The sequence below is a fragment of the Peromyscus eremicus genome, chromosome 4 (genome assembly GCF_949786415.1).
Source record: "Peromyscus eremicus chromosome 4, PerEre_H2_v1, whole genome shotgun sequence".
Taxonomy (NCBI): domain Eukaryota; kingdom Metazoa; phylum Chordata; class Mammalia; order Rodentia; family Cricetidae; genus Peromyscus; species Peromyscus eremicus.
In genome coordinates, this window is record NC_081419.1 from 113,717,448 (window position 1) to 113,744,189 (window position 26,742).

The 26,742-nt window shown below is 39.3% G+C and overlaps 1 protein-coding gene across 3 annotated transcripts in view; it reads right to left on the reverse strand.

Annotated features, from left to right (window-relative positions):
• Nucleotides 1-1,265: 1,265 nt before the first annotated feature.
• Tasp1 (taspase 1) overlaps nucleotides 1,266-26,742 on the reverse strand; it is a 262,299-nt gene continuing 236,822 nt past the window's right edge. For 2 of the 3 annotated variants that reach the window (XM_059261513.1, XM_059261516.1), the window contains one exon: nucleotides 1,266-2,238. In XM_059261513.1, coding sequence (XP_059117496.1) covers nucleotides 2,146-2,238 — 93 coding nt within the window. In that variant the 3' untranslated portion in view covers nucleotides 1,266-2,145. The remainder of the gene's footprint in view (nucleotides 2,239-26,742) is intronic. The other variant, XM_059261514.1, reaches the window with a different exon arrangement.

Sequence of the window (26,742 nt, forward strand, 5' to 3'; positions counted from 1 at the left end):
ACAGTTTGAGAGCCTGGGTAATATCTGTGAATAGGAGAATAAAGTTATTTTCTTATCTGCTTTGACCTTTCTTACTTTTGTGTAAAGTCTATTTTACATCTGTTGATATCTTTTGGGTTCAGTACCTGAAACTGAACATGATTGTATAATGAAAGAATTCATAAACACACTTCATTTTTGCCTCCAAGATTCTGCATAGCACTTTCCCCCTGAAAACTCCACAATATCTCTTACAACAAACTATTCAGAGTACTGGAGAATAGTCTCGACAGACTGTTCTTAGAGGCATGGTATCCTATTGTGCTGACCAGTTTTGAAACTGTTCATGAAAGGGATCTTAAACAAAGTCAGACTCTTGAGAATGAATAGAGTGAGTCAGGAGATGAAAGAACCGGCATTCCTGGTGAAATCGGTCAGAGGATTCTCAGACTCCATATGTCCTCATAGTTTTATGTGATCCAGTCCAGCTCCTAAAAAAAATTCTGCCAACAGGTAACAGGTCTTTGAAAGTATTTGAAACCAAAGGCTCCCCACCAGCCAGTCCATCTCTCACTAAGTTCTCGGACTCATTAAGAATGAGAAACAGATACTATGGCACCAACCTGTCTACGAGAACATAGCGAGACAAATGTAATTGCCCGTACAAGGAATATAAATCAGCAACTCTCAAATCATTCATATTTACATCCTCTTCATTTTGGTTGTCTTTCCTTTATAATTTGGCCATACATCCATGTCAAGTATATAATTTCATCTGAGGCTTTATCAGTTACCGCCCAGAGCCCTGATTATATGTTGCAGGGAAACTTCCTCCCCTTGAGCAAGTCTATCTTTAGTATCTTCTTGATAACCACTTCTTACATTTAAAAAAAAAAAAAGAAAGAAAGAAAGAAAAAGAAAGTCTGGGTTTTCTTTTGTGGCTCCAGAGTCTCTAAATATAACATTTAGGAGCAATTTATCAACCACCCCCATTGCGCTTTCAGCTGCCACTCCAACTGTTCAAAGTGAAGTGTTTCTGCTCATTTGCTTTGTTATTTTCATCAAGTTGCAACGGAAATTGTAACTGTTTCTAGACAGAGACTTGAATCACCTTATGTTTGACTTCCTTCTTATTAGTGTTGACTGCAGCATCATGGAGCCAGGCTAGCAAGATGGACAATAATGTAATTCTGGAAGAAGTATTTTTTTTTTTTTTTTTTTGCAAAGAAAATAAAACACAAGTCACCAGTCTAGGATTCAAAAGATCAGTCTGCCACAAGCAGTCACACATTATAACCAGTAATATGCTTTTTATTCTTGTACCTTTATCTTAAAAATATATTTAAACGAGAAACAAAGATAATATTGAATTTTCCCATAAACTTTGCTTTCTTATTTACAGTGTTACATTGTAAATAACATTCCATTATACACAAATTAAGACTGTGCATTACTGAACACTCTCTTTACATATTCTTTCATAATATAGTACACACGGCGCAAAGCTATGCAATACTTAAGCTTCAAATAGCTCAGGAGAGAAGTACAAACTTTATCAATAAGACTATTACTTTAAAAGGTTCTGACCTTAGTTCTCCACTAGACTGTTTCACTGAAACCATTCTTTGTTCAAGGAAAAATGCCCTGTATGAGGGATGAGAACAACAGTTTAAGTTACCACACCATCCACTTAAACTGACACCATATTACTGATTACTGTTATTAAAAGGACCACAATGAAGGTCAAGTCATTAAACAAGCAGATTCACTCTTCAGTTCAGACACATTGTATCAACCATAGTCGGTACCTTTTTAGGAAATTAAAGTTTTCTACAATTTTAGGTTTTACTTGTAAACAGTTAAAGCACACATTTTGTAAGGATTTGATCATTCTCAGTCATAGGTTACACTTGAGGAGATCCTACCCCATCAGGGAGAAGCAAGCACACAAACTGCACACGGATATACACCCACACATGCTCCCGCTCACCCATCAAAGACTCGAGTGTCAACCAGCACTAAGTATAGCAGCACTTGTGTCCCAAGCAGTGCCCGAGGTTGCAATAGGATTTACAAAACAAGCAAGATAAAACACCCAACTTCAATTAAATAGCCCAAAGCTCAGGTTTTGAAATGCCTCTCAGACACCTCGTATTCAGCCCAGAGTCAGTCCACTGGGCTCTCCAGGCGGCACACCCCGCCCTCGATTGCAACTGACTGTCCTGCCACAGCACCAGGAGGGAGTCTTGAAATGTGAGTCTGCAAAGAAAGAGAAAGAGAGCATCAGAGGTGCAAGCGGAGGCCAGCTCAGGAACATCGTGTCTTCACTTTGCTTCTCAGTGTCCACTGGATGTGACGGTGGGAACATTTAGGAGTGGCAGGCCCTGTTTCTTTAAATTGCTCAGGGATGTTCACTGGGCATCTGCTACAGGCAAGCACAGCACCAGTTCATAGGGATGCAGAGATGATGGAGACACTAATATCTCAACAGCACAGAACAGTCTGGATTTCTGAAGAGCGGTTCTGATACAACTACAAGGAGCACATTACAGCGGCCTAAAAACAGGTCAACGGTATACATTTTGTACTTTAAATTCTCAAAATAAATAAATAAATAAGCACAATGATTTTCAGGTGTCATTTATTCTTTCAATGACTAAAGTAGCTTATAAAAACTTAGATAATCTAAAGGAAATAACATAAAAAAAAACAGTGAAAATTTAGTAAGGGAAAAACAGGATTACTGACAACAGAAAATTGAGGCTAAAGAGGTCTGTCCTGGAGCCTGACTGTGGCTGTGCTACATGGCTTCCTGTGCTCTGGGTACTGGATCACAGCCTGTCAATTGCTCAGGTGAGAACATCTCTTCTTGGCACTGAAGCTAGGTGGCATTTCTCCTGGGGCCTATCACAAATAGGTCACTGACTCCAGAGGCTAAGAGAAAACAACTGTGTACTATACAGTAGGGATTTGTATGGGCTGAGCACTGCAACACCATTTGAAGGAAGCTGGGATCCAAGAAACCCAGTAAACGCTGATCCAGAGGGATCAGGAAAACTATTCCTCTCTTTTCCCTCTTGTACGTAATCTGGCTGAATCAAGGCGACAAATAAATGTCAGGATTTTCAACGAAGAGTGGGAGAGGAGTGCAATCATCTTCAGCTACTACTCTCTAATTCTTTCTCTAAATAAACTTTGCCTAAAGACTGAACCAAAGTGAGTTTAAGGCCATAGGATAAGATTGTTAGCTGAAGCTGGAGAGTTGGCCAAGGGCAGGGCTGGCATGCTTTCAGGAAACAAAAATGAAGTAATCATGTGTTTTAGAATGAATAGTGAGCTTGCTGGTTCAAGGTGTGAGGGTGGACATACTACTTTGACTACGTCCAATAAGAAGTGCTGACATAAAACAGCCTGGGCAGGTCTGGAGAATAGGAAATGTTCTTTGAGTACTTAGCTTTCATGTGTGCGAGTTGGGAGGCAACCTGCCCTGTCCAGGGGTGAGGCAAGTTGACTCTGGAGTGTGACACTGGCTAAGGTAGGTCTCTCAGATGCAGTAATTCCTGATGTTACTTCTCAGACTTAGGCCCCTGGGAGCCATGTTTAAGAATCTAGCCTTATTATTATACCTGGAAGCCAAGCTGTCTTATCACATGGATATATCATTCCTGAAATAATCTTTTACGAAGCGTCTTCAGTCTCTAAAGAGTAGCTACTAGGAGAGGGAGAGTTTGTTCTTGCTCCTCAGTGACCTATATCACACTAAGCACAAAAAGCTTAACTCTCACAATTGCCAACATTTTGAATTGGTAAGAATATTCATCATCAGGAGGTGAAAATGTTTCCCATGGATGTCCCCCATCAACCTTTTAAGGTCTTCTTAAACAAAAAGGATCCCAAGACAGTAAAAGTCCAATGAATTTCCTTCCTACTACCATCTTCCTGTCACCAACACAGGCACAAAGCAGAAGCACTATGGGAGACAGTGTGGAAAACTTCTAAACCCATAAAGACAGAATGATCTAACAGCTCACTGCTGGGTATCTAAGCTCCATCATGAAGTGAAGGTGGTAACTCAGATATCTGTACAACAATGTGTACAAATTAATGTGCAATTTTCACAGCAGCATTGTCCACAACAGCCACAAGGTGGAAGCAAGTCCAATGGCTGTCATTGGACGAACAGAGTGTGCAATGTGCACATGAAGAATATTACTTATCCTTAAAAAGGCAGGGACATGAGGAACAGGAATGAACCTTGAAGACATTACCTTAAGTAAAATAGGCCAGATAGCAGATATCAAAGAACTAAGATAGTAGGTTCTACTAATATGTGACACCTAATAATTAAATTCATAAATATTAAAAGTTGGAATAGCAGCTGCCAGAGGCTGAGAGAAGGGAATGGGGTGGGGTAGGGTGATGTGTAATGGGTACAGATTTCCCGTTTGGGGAGATCAAAAAGTCCTGGAGATGGATATGGTGACAGTTCCCAACAATGTGAATTGTTTAGTGCTTAATAAAACTGATTTAAATGATAAATTAATTCTGTTATGTATAGGTCACAATAATCTCACACACACACGGGGGTGGGAGGGGGAGGGAGGGAGAGAGAGAGAGAGAGAGAGAGAGAGAGAGAGAGAGAGAGAGAGAGAGAGAGAGAGAGAAGAAATAATAGTTACTTGGCCAGAGTAGCTGTCCATAAGGGACTGTGCTGACTAGTTTTATGCCAATCTAACACAGGCTAGATTCATCTGAAAGGAGGAAATCTCAATTGAGAAAATGCCTCCATAAGATCCAGCTGTAAGGCATTTTCTTAATTAGTGATTGGCAGGAGAGGACCCAGACCATTGTGGGTGGTGCCATCCCTAGGCTGGTAGTCTTGGGTTCTATAAGAAAGCAGGTTGAGCAAGTCATGATGAGCAAGCCAGTAAGCAGAACTTCTCCCTGCCTCCCCATCAGCTCCTGCTTACAGGTTCCTGCCCTGCTTGAGTTCCTGCCCTAACTTCCTTTGATGATGAACTGTGAGGTGAAAGTGTAAGCCAAATAAACCCTTTCCCCCTGAAACATGCTTTTTTTTTTTGGGGGGGGGCATGGTGTTTCATCAGAGCAACAATAACCCCAACTAAGACAGGGACTAACAAGGAATTAACCTATGATGCAGATCTCTATAACAGAAATATACCTTCACTATGTCTACTCACAAACAGATTGGAATGTTTTGAACAGGTTAGTTTGAAAAGAGAGAGGATTATAGGAAAGTCTATCCTCAGGCTTCCTAGAGAATCATACAAAATCCACTGAGACATCAGGCTTCAGAGACTAAAGAGAATAAATTGACTAACATCTTTAAAGAAAGACAATATACCAAATGGCCTACATATTGAATTGGGGATGTTAAGTCTTAAAGGAACAGATTTCCTGTTGACCAAGATAAAGATCCTGAACTGGAAGCAGCAAAATCCTTTATTGTAAGCACTATGGGACTTGATGTGTTTCAAAAAGCATACATGGCCAGTCTAGAGCCCTGCTAACACTACCACTCCAACATAAAGTTTATGACAGCAGAATACATAAAAAAGCAGTTAAGCCACAAAGTTTCAAGGAAAGTTAGGAAGGTTAAAAAGAGGGGTAGGAATAGCTTAGAGATGTTCAGTAATAGTACATGAGCAAAATGCTACAAATACACAACTAGATTTCTATAAATTGAGCTACTTATACACAACAGAAATACTCAACTAGATAAAGTAGTTCAACTAGATAAACTTGATTTAAAAATTGTTAACTTTTCACAATCCTCACTTCCTAAATCCCAGGGGGATTTGCAATTATAAGAATTATTTTCAGTCAGGTAGTGGTGGTGTACACATTTAATCCCAGTACTCAGGAGGCAGAGGCAGGCAATCTCTATGAGTTCCAGGACAGCCAGGGCTGTTACACAGAGAAACCCTATATATATATATATATATATATATATATATATATATATATATATATATATATATATATATTTGAATGATATTGATATTATGGGTAGTAAAATGGCTAACTGTACTAATACCAATACTTTACCAATTTCACCATCAGCATGATCTTCTCAGATAATAAGTGAGTTTATTCTGAAAGTTTGTATACATACACTCAAAGCTTTCTGTGCATGTTTCAATAGATATCAAATCCTAGAAACAGTAGGAGCTGTTACATGTCCTATCAGCTATTATATGAGAGCTTATTTCTAAGTTTCTCTTAGAACAGTGTGTCTGAACTTCTGGAGGCTCCGAATAGTCCATTTTCTACAATGAACATGCTCCCTCCCACCCCCACTGTGGTGGTATATAACTGTAATCCTAGAATTTGGGAGCTTGAGGTAAGAAAAACACGTGTTAAATGCCAGCCTGGGCTACAAAACAAACAAGCTTACATATGTGTAAAACTCTAGGTTCAGTCTAAGCAGCTAAAATTATAAAGGTTAACTGAAAATCAGTAGGATCTGTGTGTGCATGTGTGGAGGCCAGAGCATGGTGCCAAATGTCTTCCTCCAGCTCTCAAGCATCTTATGTTTTGAGGCAGGGACTTTCACTGTACCTGGAACTAACAGACTGGGCAGACTACCTGGCCAACAGCCCCAAGAATCCTCTTTTCTCCACCTCCTCAGAGCTGGGATAAGCTGTCACACCCAGATGACAATAAGCCATTTCCCAGCCCCCAACAGAAAAATTTCAATTGAGTATCTTCAGCAAACTTGTGTATTTTCACAAGCAAAGGAAATTTCACAAGGTAAATTTCAGCTATTTAAATAATGCATTTTTACTGTAATTTAGAACCAATGAGAATGTAGCGGGCGCATTCACTGGTGTTCTCACCATACAGCAAATGCTCTCTAGTATATCCTAACTCTGTCAAGGAAAAACTTCTAGTCACCAACTCAACCAAGCAGCTTCCCCACTTCTGTAACAGCCATCTGAGCATTTCTCATCCAGTGACTCTTGACTCTGACTTGTTTTTCATTTTTACAGCTGGCTAACTGAAAGTCAGTTGCTACCTCAGCATTCTCTACACCTGTTCTAAAGCCTGACAAAGAAACATACTCGGAACACTCTCTGGGTAGGTGACTGGAATATACCTTCCAGGGCTGTTAATGTACACAGAGGATCCCGAGTGTGAACTAGTGTGACTCACCAGGTTAGTTAAGAAGTCAATCAAGCTACTTCCCCACAGTAACAATTCTTTTTCGATTTTTATCTTTAAAAGGTATGGACTAAATTTTTTCCAATTGGGGAGACAGAGAAAATTGTTGGAAGCTGTCTCGAGCTGGAACTTGAGATTTCTCAGAGGCAAATAGCTCCTGAGCAGTGGAATCCAGTGACTATACGGCTGTAGTGTTTTTTTTTGCCAGTGCCTTGAGCAGCAGACACAGTCTTGCTGTTAAGGAGCCTGAAGAACTACGACTTGCAGATAAACTGACTGACTCCTCAGGGTTGTAGCTCCTTAAACATCCAAATACATTCAGCATCAGAATTCTAAAGTGATATTTAAAGAAAAAATTTAATTACTTGATATTGAATCTAAAGAGAACCTGATTACTTCCTATTATTCATGCATTTTAAAATCTTTTAAGAATACCTCAGTGCCTGCTCTAGTGTAGTTTCTAGGAAAGCTACAAGCACATGATTTAATTTTAAACACATAGTTTAATTTTAAAAGTTACAAAGGCTTTATTTAGTCATTATATTTTGATCCTCTGCTTCTCCACACACAACTATGTTTCCACTTTTAGACTTGTAGGTCTTCCATAATAGTCAAAGGATGACCATTAAGTCATTACCCTACTTTGGTGGAGTTAGGAAAAAATATCTAGGCAGACACAATAAAAAATGATCTCTCAGAAATATCTTGTTCACTGTTTTTGCAATTCTGGGGCTTGGTCTTCCTTTTTAATATAGAAAACGTAAGTTAAGACACTACAGTTAAGTCAGGCAGGCATTTACAAACAGAAAAAAGGACAGTGAAACACACTTGGCAGTGGAGAAACTAAGCATTTCAAAACATGATGTAGATGTACTCATCACTCACTAACAAGTACATGAATTTCACAAAAATCTACACAGGTTATCATAATGGCTATGTACAGATTCACAATGCCTTGGCTTCCTGGATGGATCTTTTTTCTTCTGGGTAAAATAGCCTCTTTTGCAGTTAGTATGGTTATATGACAGAAAGGTCAGTGGACTGTAGTGAAATGCATCATCACAAGGCTAACAAAGATCTTCTTGTGCCCCAGCTCTATCAGCTTTGGATGATCTTGATGTCTGTTGGGACAGGAGGCTGGGACTTCACATCACCATTAGGAGAGGAGCCTTTGCCAATCAGAAACCTCAATTTTTCATCTTATATAAATAAGAAAACACTTCCATTACGTTTAAGTAATTATGCATTAGGAGGTTTGCTTATTATAGTAGCTTCTGTTATCTTAACTAACACAAGCCAGGTTTCTACACTTACTATGTGAACTCTGTTGGTTACTTAACTTCTTGGTCCTCCACACCAATGAATATGAGCGTAACATTCATCATAAAGCTGTCAAGGACTATATGAGATAGTGAATATAAAGAAAGTATGTGTCAATAAATGTTAAATATTACTGTTCAAACAAACATGCAGCCTAGCACAAAATATGCAGCACAATTTAAAGACTATCAGCTAACCTGTAGTTGGGAAATCGTATTTGAAAAGTGTGATAAACAATCAACTCATCAGACCTAGATGCCACAGAGAAAAAGTGGGAGAATGCTGACAAATCACCTTCTCACACATAAAACATTGTTGGGAAGACAGAATACAACACTACATCAACAGAAGTGAGAATTTTTCAGATCATAATAGAGACTTCAAAATGACAAGGTTAAAGCCATCAATGCTCCACAGGCTTCATTCTCCACTATCTCTAAGCTCAAATGTCTCCTGCCCTCTCCTCTACTCGTTCCTCTAGCCATCCACCTGCCTTCTTGCTGGTCTGCAACCACACAGCACACACCTGCATCAGGACCATGTGTTGTTCTCACTGCTAAGTTTTTCCTTCTAGCATTGGTGTACATCTCTTGCTCTTTCTGTCAGGTATTTCCTCAAAAGCTACCTTCTCTAAGAAGTCCCCTCAGGCCAACCATCTGAGTTTCACTACTACCAGCCTTTCTGCTTCAGTAGTTCATACAGCATTACCATTGTCTAACCCATCTGTAATTGCGTACTCTTTCGTCATCTGTGTCTCCTGGAATAGAAGTTCCATGAGGACAGGGAACTGTCCACCTGTACACTGTTTTCTCATTGTCACCTAAAGGATAGCCTGCACATGATAGGAGCTCAGTATAGACGTAAGTGAATGATGAATTCTTTTAAAAAGTGGGGGAGTCGGGGTGGGGGAAAGGCATGATGGGCAACCTTGGCTGAATGATATTGTAAATTTGAGATTTAAAACTTAGTAATTTTCATATTTTAGTGGTTTTGATTAGAGTAATAAGAGTGCTTTATTTTGAGGATGTTTATATAAATGAAATAATCATGAGATTGAAGTAGTAGTCCCTCAATAAAAATGAAAGTCTATATATTTCCCAATATTGATATAAAATATAGAAATGGTATCATATGACTTCACCCATTCATTTGTTGTACAGTTGTTCCAGAGAGCACTAGAGACATCAGCAACCAAAATCATGGTCAAGTGGAGGCTGTATGCCCTGTCAATCTGTTGGGTTCTTACTTTTGTGAAGTTTTGATGAATTCAACAGCAGGAGAAATTTGGAAAACTCTAGGACAAACTCATTTCTGTGTGTGTTTTCCTTCTGGAAAGCAGGATTCTGGCCAGATAAGATGTGGGTCCTTAACAAGCTCACTCTTTCATTACCATATCCTTCTGCAGAGAAAGATAACTCCCTTCCTCTACCATTTTATCACACTCTGTTAAATCTGCTGTATTTTTAAATTGTGGAGTCCTAGGACTTCTATTTTCTTTCATATAATGATAGTGCCACATGAAATTTTAAAATATAACCTGGAATAACATGTACGTTTATAGAGTAACAACTCATTTAAATACAAGTTAAACTTCTGCATTTTCCACTCTGCTACTTGGGCAACATGAATTTGGTTCAATGAGACTGTACTATGGGCCGAACACACTTTCCATCCTTAATATAGGTAAGTTGGAAAAAAAAAGTACCATGGGGGGTGGGGCAAGCCACAGCACATATATATGCACAGGTCAGAGGGCAACTTCTGTGCTCATCCTCTTTCTACCTTCACATGAGATCTGAGGACTGAACTCAGCTTGCCAGTCTTGTGTGACAAGTGCCTTCACCTGTTGCACCTGTCTCCAGGCCCCAAACAGTCAATTCACACTTGACCAGTAACAGTCACTCTCAGTATTCTTTTGCTAGAATAAACATGATAGACATTTAAAAAGCAACTGCAGAGAGAAGTTGTGTCTGGTTAGCTTTTGTTAGCATGCTTCTATTGCGGGCTTTCTGTTTTCCCCTGTGTCTCTTAATGACTTGATTCAAGAGACACTACCACCCCCATTGGTTTCCCAGAAGTTCCTGTCCATGTCTTTCAAGGAGACATGACTTGTGAATAAGTGTATTCTGAGCATTCTTTGTGTGTGGCATTAAAACCTCAGAATGTAGTTCACTAAAAATAGTTTGGACATCAGACCTCATCATGAAAGCAGATGTACTCCACTGACAACTGCACATGAATGTTCTTAACACAGTCTAAAAATGGGGTGTCTATCTTGTAGAATCAGAACTCATTATCTACCAGTAGGCTGAAAGACGAAGGCATTCACTTGACTCTGAACATGTGTGGTAGATACTAAGCAATGTAAAATGAAGACTAAGCAATGAACTCTACAGCACTTAAGTTTTTATTTTTGTATTTTTAATTTCATTTTGCCTGCATGTATGTCTATATACCACATGCGTGCCTGGTGCCCATGGGAGCCAGAAGAGGGCATCGGATCCCCTAGCACTGGTGTTTTAGATGGTTTAAGAGCTAAACTTGTGAGTGCTCAGAATTGAACCTGGGTCTTCCAGAAGAACAACCAGCGTTCTTAATCACTGTGCCAGCTCTCTAGCCGCAGCACCCAGGGTTTTAACACCCTAAGATGCTAAGTTCATCTAGCTTTTATTTATCCTGTTAATGAATTAAAAAAAAAAAAAAGCCCACCACTGTCTTAAATTAAAAGTAAAAAACAGGCCAGAGTAATCTGAAGACATTATTCCTATAATCAACCTAATAAATCAGAAATACCAACAAAATGAGGAATTAACTCCATATGTTACTTATTTTGCTGTATGTCCTCCCTATCTCATTTTCCATATGCAAAATATCCATGACATAAAAGATGCACTGGTAAATGTGGATGAAACACAAAGGCAATATTATGGTAATTTCATTGTTAGCACTGAAACAAGGCTACAGAAAGGGTAACACGTTCCATTGTTCTCACATATAAAATCATGTCCACAGAATCTTAAAATAAGATGAAAATGCTGCTTGATGAGAACAGCATGTCCCAGCCCCAGAGCTGTTCTGGTTTCTTCTCCTACCATGCCTGCTGACACCACACTTCGATTAGAGGCAACATTACACGAGAATTCCCTCCCAGTTTTCACTTGAAAGCCCTTTGAGGCAGCCCACAGAATGTGGCAAATGCTATAGTAAGCTATTACCCTGCCACTCATATGGAGATTTATCCTGAATGTTTCCTTTGTTAAAGGTGATAAAAAGCTCTCAGCCATTTAGCAAACATTTATTCTGTACTCTTAACAGGGGACAGCGGAATAAAGCATACATGGGCCTTGCTCTAGGTCAATTTATCTTTATAGGATGTAGAAACCATTCCCTTGTGAAATCTTTTTAGAAATAAGAGATCCCTATAATTATATAATGCTGCAGAGTCCATGCTGCTTCTGAATCAATGAAATCTCAAAATACCACTACTCTAGACAGACGTATGCTACACCTATTTTTTTTTTCAAGAAAAAAAAAAGAGAGAAATGAGCAAGATAGAATGGTACTGTGGTTTGCTTATGGTCAGAGAGGAAGTGGAAAAACTGAATCATGAATGAATGTGTCTGGACTCCAAATTTAGGACTTTGTACTACCACAGTGCCCTAGCCCAAAGGGTTCTAAATCTAACTTGTTGGAGACACACCTTTACTGCAGTGGCATATGCCCAAATGTTTTTCAAAGTGAAATATGGCTTTCTTAGAAAAGCTACTGCCACAAATTTTAACTGTTTAGAATGATTCTGTGACTCAGAGGATGAGTTATGAGCTACTGCTGACAGGTTGGATAATCTCTAGTCACTGGGATTCAACATTTTTATAGGTTAAAAAAATTGTTTTTAAACTGCCTCAACAATATTGAGTTAATTCTGATTCTGACATGCATTAAGATGTTCTTGTAAATGTAATTTAAAATAATTTTAAAATCCCATATATCTAAATCTACATGTTTTGCATCAATGAAATCTCTTTGAATCCATGTTACAGGTTTTTTGTTTTTTTGTTTTGTTTTTTTTAAATCAGCCCTGCTAAGAACCAATTAAAATCACAATCAGTTCTAGAAGTTTGTTTCCCCTTCTCCTTGGGCAAAGCCTCAGCTTTGGAAGTAATGCTCTGAGAATAATCTCAAGACCTATCAACATCCGAAGCACCAGTGTCTGATGCAGGAGACAGCTTTTTAGTCCACCCTGGGATGTGGTTTTATACTGCCACAGAGGAGCAAACTTGTCCCTACCTCAGGCACGGCAGACAGGAGACCGTCAGTGGGTCTATTATACAGGCTATGTGGAGATGCACATGTGCTGTCACATTAATGGTAAGTCCTGAGATCTTGAGACCTATTATAGTCTTTCTCTGATTCATATTTGTTTTAACTTAGTGTGTGTCTCTGTGTGTGCACCCATGTGTATGAGTGCTCATGCAAATGTAAACACATGCTGTAACGTCAGAGGACAACCTGCATGAGCTGGTTCTCTTTATCACCATGTGGGTCTTGGCAATCAAACTCGGGTTATAAAGCTTTGTGGCAAGTGCTAAGCCATCTCACTGGCCCTTTGTTCTGATTTTTAAAATATTCTTTTTTCTAAATATTTCAAGAGGAATAAATTTTAAGTGAAATATTAAATTTTAAAAATCAGTATATATTCCATATATTCTACACAATCACAACTAAGCAGAAAAAAATCACAGTTCAGTGTTAAGAATACTGAATGTGGAGTAGCAGAGCAGCTCTCTGAAATTGCAGGACTCACTCAGGATCAGAACTGGACACCCTCTTCTTGTTGTTTTCTTAATTCTGTAGCAGGGTCATTTAATGGTGAACATAGCAATAAAAATAATAATTAACTAGCTAAGCGTATATCATTCATTCGAGGATGTGACTATGTCCTTACTCTTCCCCTACATGGGTGTGAATGGAAACTGAAATATCTCCCACAGTACTGAGGAAAATTGTATTCTTTTCTCTCTGAACCTAGCTTTCTTCTGTTTTCTGGTACTGGCCACATCTCAGAGTCCTTTGCTAGTTCTTCTTCATTCCCCAATATACAAATGTGAAAGGTCCAGGACTCAAGGTCTCTTCCTTTCTGTTTGTATTCATTTTCTTGGTGCTCTTATCCAGTTTTTGTTCTACAGCATTTTAAAGCTGAAATTCACAAACACACACCAATAGTAACTGTGCTGGGTAGTTTTATGTCAACTTGACAGACAAACTGGAGTTATTTGAAAGGAGGAAACTTCAATTGAGAAAAATGTCCCCAGCTGTGAGGCCTTTTCTTAATTAATGATTGATGGGGGAGGGATCAGACCATTATGGGTGGTGTCATCCCTGGGCTGGTGGTCCTGGGTTCTATAAGAAAGCAGGCTGAGCAAGCCAAGGGTGCAAGCCAGTAAGCCGTACCCCTCCATGTCTCTGTATCAGCTCCTGCCTCCAGGATTCTACCTTGTTTGAGTCCTGTCTGTCTTAGAGTTTCTATTGCTGTGAAGAGACATCATGACCTTATAAAGGAAAAACATTTAATTCCGATGGCTTACATTTTCAGAAGTTTAGTCCATTATCATCATAGTGTGACATGGTGATGTGCAGACAGACATGGTGTTGGAGAAGTAGCCAAGTCTCCTACATCTTGACATGTAGGCACCAGGGAGTAGTCTCCTTGTCACACTGAGGGAAACTTGAACAAAAGAAAACCAAAGCCCACCCCACAGTGACGTACTTCCTCCAACAAGGCCACACCTACTTCAACAAGGTCACACCTATTAATAGTACTATTCCCTTTGGGGGGCGTTTTCTTTCAAACCACCACCCTATTCTTAGTCCTTCAATGATGAACAGTGCTGTGGAAGTATAAGCTGAATAAACACTTTCCTCCCCGACTTGCTTTTTTGGTCATGGTGTTTTGTTCCAGTAACCGAAATCCTAACTAAGACAAGTTGGCACCAGCATATTGGGGTATCACTGTGACAGACCCACCAATATTTGAGAGAGAATTGTGGAAGGACTTTAGAACTCTGGGCAAGAAAAGTCATTGAGTGCTGAGAGCTTAGTGGGATGTGATGTGGGGTCTTGGAAGATAATGTTGAGAGCAGTGGAGAGGATGGAAGTTTCAGAGGGAAGTTTAAAGACTCTATCAGGGTCATTTGCTATTTTGAATTAAGATTCTGTCATTCTGGTCAGCTGGTGCTAAAGAGTCAGCCATAATTAACAAGAGACCAGCAACACTGAAGTGAAACCTGTACGTTACTCAGAAAATTGGTGCTGGTTAGCTGAAGCCAAGAAATTAGCAGTGATTGAGAAGAGACCAGCATTGAAGTGAAGTCTTCTGGGGAGTGTTTCCTTGGGGTCAGAACACAGAACCTGTATTACAGAAGAAGCCAAGGTTGTATCTTGTGCTGGCAGCCAAACTTGGTAGAGTACGAATCACCCAGGTGGTATTGGTTTTTGAAGGCATGAAAAGGTCATAGAGAGCAGCTGAGGCTTGGCACTGTGGGAGGCCGGGAGAGGCCACTCATGAAGAAGCAGTCTCAGGGGCAGCTGAAGTCATGTAAAGAAGTGGAGGGTTGGCACCAGGAAAAGAACCTATGAAAGGCTAGAAAGAATAAAAAGTTCAGGATAAAAGGATAAAAGTTCAGCCCAATTGCAGCAGAAGACCACTGCATTTTGGAGATACCAGTATCATGGGATGACCACCAAGAACAGCAGCAGCAGTGGAGTAGGAAGACAGCGGAGCCTAGAAGACAAGCTGTGTGTGCTGCTGAGGGTGGAGCCAGAGACGTGACCCAAGCCCTTTGAAGGAGTCCAGAAGATTGTGAGTGAATCCCAGAGAACTGGACATTGAGTTATTTATACTGCCAAAGAGTTTGGTTTTGTTTGATTCAGATTGTGGCTGTGCCCTGGTTCTTCCCTCTAGAAGAAGGTATTTAATTTTGATTTTTACAGGAGTTCACAGATGAAATACTTTGAACTTTTACAAGAGATTTTGGATTTTTAGAGAGATTGAATATTTTAAAGAGACTGAAATTTCAATGTGTTTGAATTTGTAAAGACTGTGGAACTTCTAAAGTTATTTATGCTTTTTTTTGTTTTTTTTTTTTTGTTTGTTTTTTTTTGGTTTTTCGAGACAGGGTTTCTCTGTGTAGCTTTGCGCCTTTCCTGGAACTCACTTGGTAGCCCAGGCTGGCCTCGAACTAACAGAGATCCGCCTGGCTCTGCCTCCCGAGTGCTGGGATTAAAGGCGTGCGCCACCACCACCCGGCTATTTATGCTTTTAATGTGACATCTTGGGAATGAATAAGAAAGGAAAGGTGTAGCTTAATTGATGTGTTTGTGTGTCAAGTAGACTTGGGGTCAGTGGTACTGGCTAGTCTTATGTCAACTTGACACACAAACTAGAGTTATCTGAAAGGAGGGAACCTCAATTGAGAAAACACCTCCGTAAGATCTGGCTGTAAGGTATTTTCTTAATTAGTGATTTATAAGGTAGGGCGCAGCCCATTGTGAATGGTGCCATCCCTGGACTGGTGATCCTGAGTTCTTTAAGAAAGCAGGCTGAGCAAGCCAGGGGAAGCAAGCCAGTAAGCAGCACCCCTCCATGTCCTCTGCATCCAGGATCCTACCTTGTTTGAGTTCCTGTCCTGACTTCCTTCAATGATGAACAGTACTGTGGAAGTGTAAGCCGAACAAACCCTTTCCTCCCCAATTTGTGTTTTGGTCAAGACAATAACTAAGTGGTTAAAAGTGTAAGCTATGGAGTACAGAGTCTGTGGTCTAAATATGAGCTGCACTATTCTACAGCTGATAGTAAGGGACTTGATATCTCAGACACATCTTCTCTGGGGTCAGGAGGTACTGATCCAGGAAAAAGGAAAGCCCACTGTGGTAGTTTGAATGCACTGGCCCCCATAAGCTCATAGGGAGTAGCACTATTAGGAGGTGTGGCCTTGTTGAAGTAGGTGTGGTCTTATTGGAGTATGTATCACTGTGGAGGAGGGCTTTGAGGTCTCATATATGCTTAAAATACCACCCCCAGAGTGACAGTCCACTTCCTGCTGTCTTCAGATCAAGTTATAGCCAGCACCATGCTCCCCGCCATAATGATAATGAACTGAACCTCTGAACTGTAAGCTGCCACCTCAACTAACTATTTTCCTTATAAGACTTGCAGTGGTCATTGTGACTCTTCACAGCAACAGAAATCTTAACTAAGGCACCCACTCTACAGATTAAGGTACAATTAACCTGAACCCTTCCATAGATATTGGAGGTTCCTCTTGGGCTTATAAAGGGGGAGACTCTGGCTCATCTTTTCCATAGTAAAGGCAGCAACCAAGTATCCTTTTTCAATAACTTTTGTGGGGATGTCTTGATATCCTGAGCATTTCTAGTAGGTGAAAATCGAAAATGTCAGTTATGGTCTTCTGTGTGGTAAAGCTGACTTTTGCTGGATCCCAACAGATACTGTGAAAAAGGGAACATGGCCAATGTCAGGGAAATCCTTCTAACTTGCTGCTCTGTTTTCCTCTGTTCTTAGCAAAAATCTCAAAGCAAACAAAGATTCCTTCCTTGTAGTCTGTCAATGCTAATGACTGAAATAAATCCCAATAGTCTATATTAACTACCTGAATCTAAGAAAAAAATGCAGTTTTGTCATCTTTGGTGATGAAAATGTTACAAGTGATATTTTCCCCCAAATATGGCTTCCTTAGATAAAATATGAGTTGTTAAATCTAGGAACTTATATTATATATCATCACCTGACAGAGGTATCAAGCTGTTGGACCAGGTTTTAACTGTTCAAATTTAATATTCAAAAGAACCGTCAGTGGAAGAAATCAGAGAACTACTATGTTTTTAAAAGGCATATTTAACATAGCACTTTCTAGTGATATTATTTTCAAGTTAAGTAAAAGCTGTTTCAAGGTCCTCTGAGTATCTCCTAACAACAAATTGTTACTATAATCTTCATTCTAAATTACACTTCTTTCAGTGATTCAACACTGCAGCAGACAGGACAGTCCAAACACCCAGTATAGCGATGCCAGCTCAAGAACATAAAGTAAACTGTCAGTACCTACCACTCACTGCAGACAGCAGTATTTGAAAGGAATGTAAGTGGAGAGACAAGCTCAATCATGGCCAAATGTATCAATTATTTAATACTAAATTGTCCACTCTACACCAACTTATAGTATTGCCTTACAAGTGGTATGTAAGAGTATTAAGCTATCACAAAGGAATTTTAATCCCTAGAATTAAACAGAATGGACACTCTTACTTGAGATTTCTAAAACAGAAAGAAACTATGTTTTCTTACAGCTCCACTAAAATTTTACAGGATGCACAGCTACATATATTCAGGACACAGATACCTCCACAGGATGACTCTACAAGCATAACAAATATTCACTGATTGATAGAACATCTCATATTCTTCATGTTCTCAGTTGCTTCCTTTTTACAGGTCCCTTTTCAATGGTATGTATTCATCGGACACAGTGTTTGGTTTCTTAAAGACATCTTCTTTCAAATACACTGTGCACTTTGACTGTACTCACTCCACTCCAGTTTCCTCCCCTTTGTCCCCTTCTAGTCTCCTTCCTTCATTCAGGCACAAACTGTATTTTTAATGAACATGAGAATTAAAATGTATTCTAGTCCTTTCCCCTGTCTATCAGTCATCCCATCTACCAGTTAGCACCAGAACCATACAAAGTCCACCCAGAACCTAGAGCAGCTTTCCTATCAGACAACAAATCCTACACTTTGACCTGGAACTTCATCACCAGCACCATGTGCAGCATGACTTAGAACCCAGGCCCTGCTATCCAAGGACCAGGAGCAGAACCAGGCAAGCCCTCCACAAACTTCTGGAGATCAGCGGATAGAACCTTCTAAGCCTATAGCAGATTAACTCTTAGGCTCAAAAGTTGCGCCTATCCCTACCAGAGCTGAGACCACTGCTGGCAGTCCATTCTCATACCAACACTGAGTGGCGTCGATACTGAAAGCACCATTACAGCCTGACACATTGGGACAACAGCAAATAAAGATCCAAGTAACTACAACAGGGCAAGACCAGATAACAAATCAAAAATTACTATCAACAACCTAACTCCAGACACCAATGTCCCATCACAAAACTACAAACAACATGAATAACCAAGACAATATATCTCCTATAGAAAACCTTGCCTTGGAGGAGGTGGGAGTTGGGCATGGGCTGGGGGGGGAGGGCTGGGGAGTGAGAGGAGGGAGGACAGGGGAATCTGTGGCTGATAGGTGAAATTCAGTTAATTATAAAATAAAAATACTATAAAAAAAGAAAAACTACACACACACACACACACACACAAAGAAAATAGCACCCCATTGTATTGTTACCTGAAAATGCAATGTAGCTACTGCAAAAGACAATGATTTTAAATTATAATTATAATACGTTCAAAGAAGTAAAAGAGGATGTGAACAAACCCCTGAATGAGGACTGTGAAAGTAAAAACAGTTCAATAAAATAATGAAAACAATTCAAGATATTAAAGTGGAATTAAGTAATGAAATGAAATCTCTGAAGAAAAAATAAAATAAAAACTAAAAACAAACAAACAAAAAACCCACCTCATGCAAAAGAAAAACAAACTAAAAGTGAAGTCTCATGGCTGGATGAATTAGAACAGAATATCATGTCTCCAGGATACAGTGGAGGAAATAGATCATTCAGTCAAAGAAAACATTACATCTAAAAAATCCCAGGAACAAGGCACGAAAGCAATCTGGGACACTAAAAAAGACTGCACTTATGAATAATACATACAGAAGGAAAAAGAAAAATTAAGTCAAAGGTGCAGAAAATATTTTCAACCACATCGTAAAGAAAACTGTCCAAAGCTAAGGAAAGGGCTGCCTACTAAAGCCCAAGAGGTATATAGAACACCAAATAGGACAAAAAGAAACGCCCCACATCACATAATAGTCAGTACACTAAATGTCCAGAACAAAGAAAGGAGACTGAAAGCAGCAAGACAGAAAGACCAAGTCACATGTAAAAGGACGCCCACCAAAACAATCAGCTGATTTCTCAAAGGAAATGCTAAAAGCCAGAGGGCCTGCACTGATGTTCTATGAGTTCAAAAACTACAGGGGCCAGTCCAAGCTACTATAGCCACAAAATTTTCAGTTATCCGAAGGTCAGAGAAGCACTTTCCATGGTTAAAAAACAAAACAACAACAACAACAAAAACCTGAAGGAACTCTACAGAAGATACTAAAAGGAATATTTTGGTATGGTCTAGAAAAAGATGGATTTTTTTTAGAAAGCAGAAAATTTGAAGTTGGGTGATTAGGAAGGTAAAGAAGGTGGAGAGGGTGGATATAGAAAAAGTGGGGGTGTGAATATAATAAAAATACATCACAAAATTATCAAGGGATTAATAAAAATATTAATTAAATATATATCCTACATAATATTTGATTTGAGGCTCAAAATCTACAACCACTCTTAAATGTCTGTGAAACAGGCTAGTTTCAAAAGTGCCAGGGCCTCACCAAACAAGAATGGCTACCATATGGCTCCAACCAACTGCTGACCCATACTAAACCAGAATCAGTATGATTAAATCTTCTGCTCTTGTAGGAGGAAACAGCAGGAGGAAAAAAACAAACAAACCCTTTACCTTATATAAAATTTAAGACGTGCACTTTTATGATTTTTAATGTAAAATCTGGTATTCGATGTATTCTTCAAGAAATTAAAAATCTGATTTGGTTATAATCTAGCTTTCAATCTAAAATATAGATATGATCAGGAAGAAAGACCAGAAAGGACAAAATCTTGTGTCTGAAATTCCATCCTGACTTGAAATTCTAACCTTAAACATAGGCTCACAGCTAAGAAGTATCTACGCCTACTTTGTGGCCACTGGAACTTCCGTATGTCAGTGTACACAAAGGTCCATTCTAGTCACATACTGAACATGGTGTAATAAAAGTTCTTACAACACAAAAATGAATGGAGGGGACCCTGAATATTTGCAATTACAGAACCAATGCCTTCTTTCAAATTAGAAAGTCACCAAAGTAAGAATGACATGGCCAAGATTATAGCTTTTTTGTCATTAAAGAAATAATTTGTCTGTTGCTTTGCAAGCAAAGGAAAGAAAAGATCATTATGTAATCATTATTCCCTGTTGTGTGATTCTAAGATTCATCTTAGATATGGCACAGACAACAGACCAAAGAAATGATTACCCACAATGTAGCTAAGTGAACTGGTGATGTTACTGAAGGTACTTACAATAGCATAAGAGGTTTCTTACAGGAACATGGATGACAAAATCAACTTCATCACTGAAAAGCCCACAAAGAATGAGTGAGGACTCACAGGATCTGTATCCCACAAACTACTTGCACAACTGTCAGATAGTTCAGCATAGAAGAGTCTCCTCCTCTAGCAACTGTTTACTGTTTTTATAAGCTTGGCCAGGATCCTTATGAATCTTAGTTTCAGAACCTTCCTGAGCCTTGTATGTTTCAAGTTTTATTTATATCCTGAAACTTATAAGCCTCCCTCCAGCAAGCAAATTTTCAGTTCAGAACAAACAAATTTAGAATACTCTCTCATGTGGATAATAAGTGTCATGGGAGGCTTGTTTGTGCTGCCGCTCTGAGACTGCCAATGGAGTCAGACCTTGGTATGAAGGATGGAGTCCACACTAAGCTGGCCGGAGTGGACCACAGAATTTTCTGGCCGACTCAGAGGAAGCTATAGGGACACACAGGAAAAATGTTGTAGCATATTATTTTAAGATGTGTTACATTTATTTATGCTGTGGAACATTTGTTTAATGATGCAAAGATGTGTTGTATTATTTTATGTTGCATTTGTTTAACTCTGTGAAGCTGTCTTTGCCTGTCTAAAACACCTGGCTGGTGTGATAAAGAGCTGAAAGGCCAATAGCATGGCAGGAGAAAAGACAGGTGGGGCTGGCAGGCAGAGAGAATAAATAGGAGAAAAGCAAAGAGCAAGAGAAGAACAAGGAAGAAACCAGGGGCCAGCCACCCAGCTACAAAACCAGTAATGGAGAGAGAGGTGGGGAGGTATATAGAGAAAGATAAAAGCCCAGAACAAAAGATAAAGAGGATATTTAAATTAAGAAAAGCTGGCTAGAAACAAGCCAAGCTAAGGCTGGGCATTTATAAGAAAGAATAAGCCTCCATGTATATTTATTTGGGATCTGGGTGGCGGGCCCCCCAAAGAACCAAAAAAGAGTAAAGTGTTTTTTTAAAAAAAAACAAAAAACAAAAAAACAGAATAAGAAGGGTCCTATATAGATGCATAGCCTTTTTGATCAGGGAAGGTGGAGGAGAGAGCAGGTAATCATTTCTCCATAGCTCCGTAGATCTCTCAGGTTTATTCCCTAATATTTAACTCCCAAGTTATTTTTTAATAAAATAAAAGAAATCACAACAGTTAATCACTCTTAAGTATATTTGTGTCAGAAACACCACAGGCAGATCTTTTTTGCTTACTACATTTATTTAGTGTCCATGCTGTGGTATACATTTTAAGGTCAGAAGACAACTTGAAGAAGTCATTTTCTTCTTTGATCATGTGGTTTCCAGAAATTGAATTCATGTCATCAGGCTTGGTACCAAGTACCTTTGCCTGCTGGCCCTCTGAATCATTCATTAAAGAAGAAGAAGAAGAAGAAGGAAAAAAAAAAACTCAAAACACAAAAAAACAAAACAGCAAACCATGACACTGTCAATCTAGTCTTACGGTCTTACAGGTGCCCAAAACATCTAGTCAGATAGCTTTTTGAGAGGATTCCATCACCAACGTACTGTTCTGAACTTCAGGACTAGACATGGTTGGATATGATGTATCTATTCTTGTTGCTACAAACATGTTTTTTTCTTCTTTTTCCTTATTCTAAAATCCCTTAATTTACCTGTTAGTTTATTATATATACAAGCTAGTAACATTTTTAAAGCCAATCTATTGTCTCCACCGGGTAAAAATTCAAGAAGTATAACTAGTCATCAATGCAAATGGAACCCCTGTAAACAGATACAGTGCAGAAGAGACCAAAGGGCTTCAAAATGTGATGGTTCTAAGTGATTCTCCACAACCTCCACTGCCTCAACCACTATCACCACTACAATCCACAGTATGTAATGTCACATATATTACATACATTACACTTACACTTTTTACCTACTTCTCGGAATGCTATCTAAGCACCAGAAGTATCCCTCTTTAAAATGAGGAATTGTGAAGTAGGGCATGGTAGCTGTAATGTCCCTTATATTGGTGAACTGTCATGTTCTGTTTAAGACCACTGAGAAGCTGGCTCTTAAAGCAAGGTTGGTCCTCTAACTTCAGACCCAAGCTTGTTTATGTCACGTGTGTTCTAAAACCCTTATCCTGAGTCCAGCTGATCTCCTGTCTCTGTAATATGGAGAGGGAAAATTATAAACTGTTAAGGATATTGAAAACACTGCCTCCTTGAGAAGAGCCAGAAGGCAAATTATTCAACAGTGATTACTACTGTTTATCCCATGATGTGAAAATGCACATAGAAGGAAAGGCAAGGCAGAAGCTCATGCAGAGTCTGTGCTGCCCTGCCTGGGATTCCAAGCAGAAACTCCAGCATTACACAATCTCAAGGCTTCCTCAGTTATTTCTGCTATATATTGTTAACTGCCCAATTTGATGATGCTGTCTATACTGTTTGATCTTTTATTTGGAAGCCTTTGCCAGAGAGAATGCTATGTTCCAGTAGGGACTCACATTTAGAAACTCCAGCTTGTGATATTTTAATTGTGCTGAAATGTGAATTTATTTGTATGTTAATAAATAAAGTTTTCCTGGAGATCAGAGGTCACAGTGAGCCAGGAACGGAAGTCAGACGGTGGTAGCCCATGAGCTTAATCCGATCACATGGCAGGCAGAGTCTCTGCATGGTCAAGGAGACAGCCAAGCATGGTGACAGGAGCCTTTAATCCCAGTACCAACCATAGAGACCTGGAGGTCTGTATAGACAGGCAGTGACGAGGAAGTGATGTGGCTGGGCTTAGAGCCAATGAGAAGGCAGAATAGGAAAGCAATAAAAACACAAGACGCATAGGAAAAAGCTCTCTCCGGGGAAGCAACAGTGGTGAGGTGGTAAGATAAGGTAGTTGTGGCTCTTTGCTAGTTCTCTGATCTCTTTGGCTATTACCTCTGTATTTGGCTCTATGTTTCTTATTTAATAAGACTGTTTAGAAATTCGTCTATACCAGCTGACCAGACTATTTGTGCTAGATGTTTGTGTGACCCTGGATCTTATAATGTTATCTTTTGACATCTTGTTTGCCCACTCAATTGGGCTATCTTAGTCATCCCTGATGGGTATTTAGAGTGCCTGATTTGATGATGTTTTGCAATATGTCTGCTACTTCTCTCTATCAGCTACTTGCTATTTCTTTTTTTATTTTGCTCACTCATTAAAAATCAAAACATGGCTCTCAAAAGTATTCTGTAGAATGTACAGAACAATGGCACACACCTATTAAGGAGACTGAGGCAGGAGGATCATGAGAGCTAGGCCAACCTAGGCTACCTATGAAGGCTCAGCCATAAATAAATGACTGACTAAATAAATAAATAAATAAATGGATAAATAAATGGATAAATGGATAAAAATTGGGGGTCAGACTTGTAACCTGTCCCAGGTTACAGGGGCTCATATAGAAACCCAGGTCTAACTCTAGAGTCATTCTTCGAATAGTACTCCTATTTATTACGATTTCCAAAACTCAGAGGTATAATTTGCATGCCATGAAATGCATAGATGCTAAGTAAAGGGTTAGATGACTTCTAATAGTTTATATACCCACAAAACCAAAACATAAATAGAAAACTTTATGCATGGAACATTTCTACCCTCAAATTCCCTCAGGCACCAGTTTTAGGATTTTAGATTTCTAGAACGCATTTTAACTTCGTCAGTATTTCATATAAATGGAAATACCAAGTTCCCTTTTTGTTCCTAGCTTGGTTACTCAGCATAATGCTTCTCCTCGTTTTTAAGATATAGAAGAAAATTTATTTAGCTTTTTGAGGCTTTATCCTTGGCACAAGAGAGACCTTACTCAAGTTTTGTAAACTCTATTTGAAACAATTTTATGAGGCCAGAGAAAATTAATGGCATCCAAGTTTTATGAGGCTAGGTACAGCTTGGTGGAGAGTTCTTGCTTAGCATGTCTGAGGCTCTGGGTCCCAGCCCCTACAACATAGGGAAAAAAAGATTTATATATGTAATCACAATCAGTATTATGAAATAAGTAAAGAAGAACAAAACACAAAGTACCACTAAACAGAATAAATCCATTTTAACTTGGTTTCATATTCAATATTCTTTTAGAACTTTAAATATATTTTCTGAATGTAAATTCTCTTGTCTCAATATCAAAGTCATTTATTGTATTTTTACTCTTTAACAGCAGGAAACACTCATTAAGTTAATTATATACTAAATACCCTTACAAATGTTTTTAAAAGGTTAGAGAATTAAGACTAGATGAGATTATTTCACCAATTCTCATCCAATTTCAGAAAAATCGTTTCCATAAATCAAAAATTCTGCCTCAGAAATTCTCTTCATTCCTAAACAGGTTGAAAAAAAAATATGAAAATAGGGGAAATCTATGTTTACTAGAAAATTGTTTTTAGTAGTTTAATAATGAGTGAACAATGCCATTTCCAGAAAATACATGTTACTGAATAAAAGCACAGTGCAAGACACTTCACTACAGCTGTAAGTCAGGGAGGCCCCAGAGTGCTCCGAAACAGCACAGGCAACTGTCACTCACTGCTGTCCACCACAACTATGGAGTAAGATTCTGCTGAAGACACCACACACTTTGGGTGTGGGGCAAAGAAGTCAGTTTCAAACTCACTGGAAATGTCCTCCGCACAGTCTATCTTTCATAGTGCCCAAAGGTGCTGTGCAGACTGACGAGGAAGAAAAGACAGCAAATGGCCCTAACACTGGACCCTGCATGCTGCAATATCAGACTGCCAGGAAAAGGTGTGTACCAGTGTAACAATGGGGCAGTGCTTTCAGATTCGATGTGAGACCTGCTCCACAAGAGAGAATTTCATGCCTGAGACGGTAATCTTAGTCAAAAGCCCTTGGCCAGGAAGATCACAGGCCCTAGAGTAGAATCTGCTCTTGCTCTTTTGCTCAACAGTCATGTCATCAAATCACTTCTAAATATTTGGTTTTATATCCACATACATGGGCTGCTCTGAACCTTGGTTAGAGAGGCTTCTTTTTGCAGTGGGCAGCACTCAATGCAGAGCTGCAAACATGGCACAGGTACTGAGAATAAGAGACTGAGTGCTCAGCCTTAAATGGGAATTTTTATCAACACACCTCTCACCCAACCAAGGATCAGAGAACATCAGAAAAAAAAGAGGCAGAACAAGTTTCAGAGATGAAATGAAATGTCATTTTCTGGACATGACATGGCTCCTATACTCATAAAACCAAAGTAGTTGTGGTTACTTGCACAAGACCTGCATGAGATAAAGCCAGTCAAAATCCCAGCATAAATGGGGGAAAGGTGCTCTCCAGGCCTCATCCCTTACTGAAGAGCTACTGGCAATTGATAGCTGCTCAGAGAGAGAGCATTCTTTATTTTTTAGGGTATGACTACTGGTAATTTCCCATGCTTTAGTGGATGGCCCCACACACCTATGTACCTATGGGCAGCACTAACTGAACTTAATGGATTATTAGAAAAGGGAAAGCATGGCCTGGTGACTCAGGCCTATAACCTAGCTACTTGGGATGCTGAGAAAGATCATGGGTTTAAGGTTTGCCTTGGGACAATTCAAAACAGTACTCTCCAAACACAACAGGGCTCACAGCAACTGGGACGGCATGCACAAGGTCAAGCCAGACAAAAATCCCACTATGGATGAAACACACACACACACACACACACACACACACACACACACACACACACACACACCAATACCACCTGACAAAAAAAAATTTGGTTTCTTGTGGTTTACTAAAATGTTCATGTAAGAGCAAATGAAAATCCCAATAAAATTTCCATAAAATCAAATTGACTTACTTTTAATATAATTTTTGTTAATTCTTTGATAATTTCATATATGCATACAATGTACTTAGATCACATTCACCCCTTCTT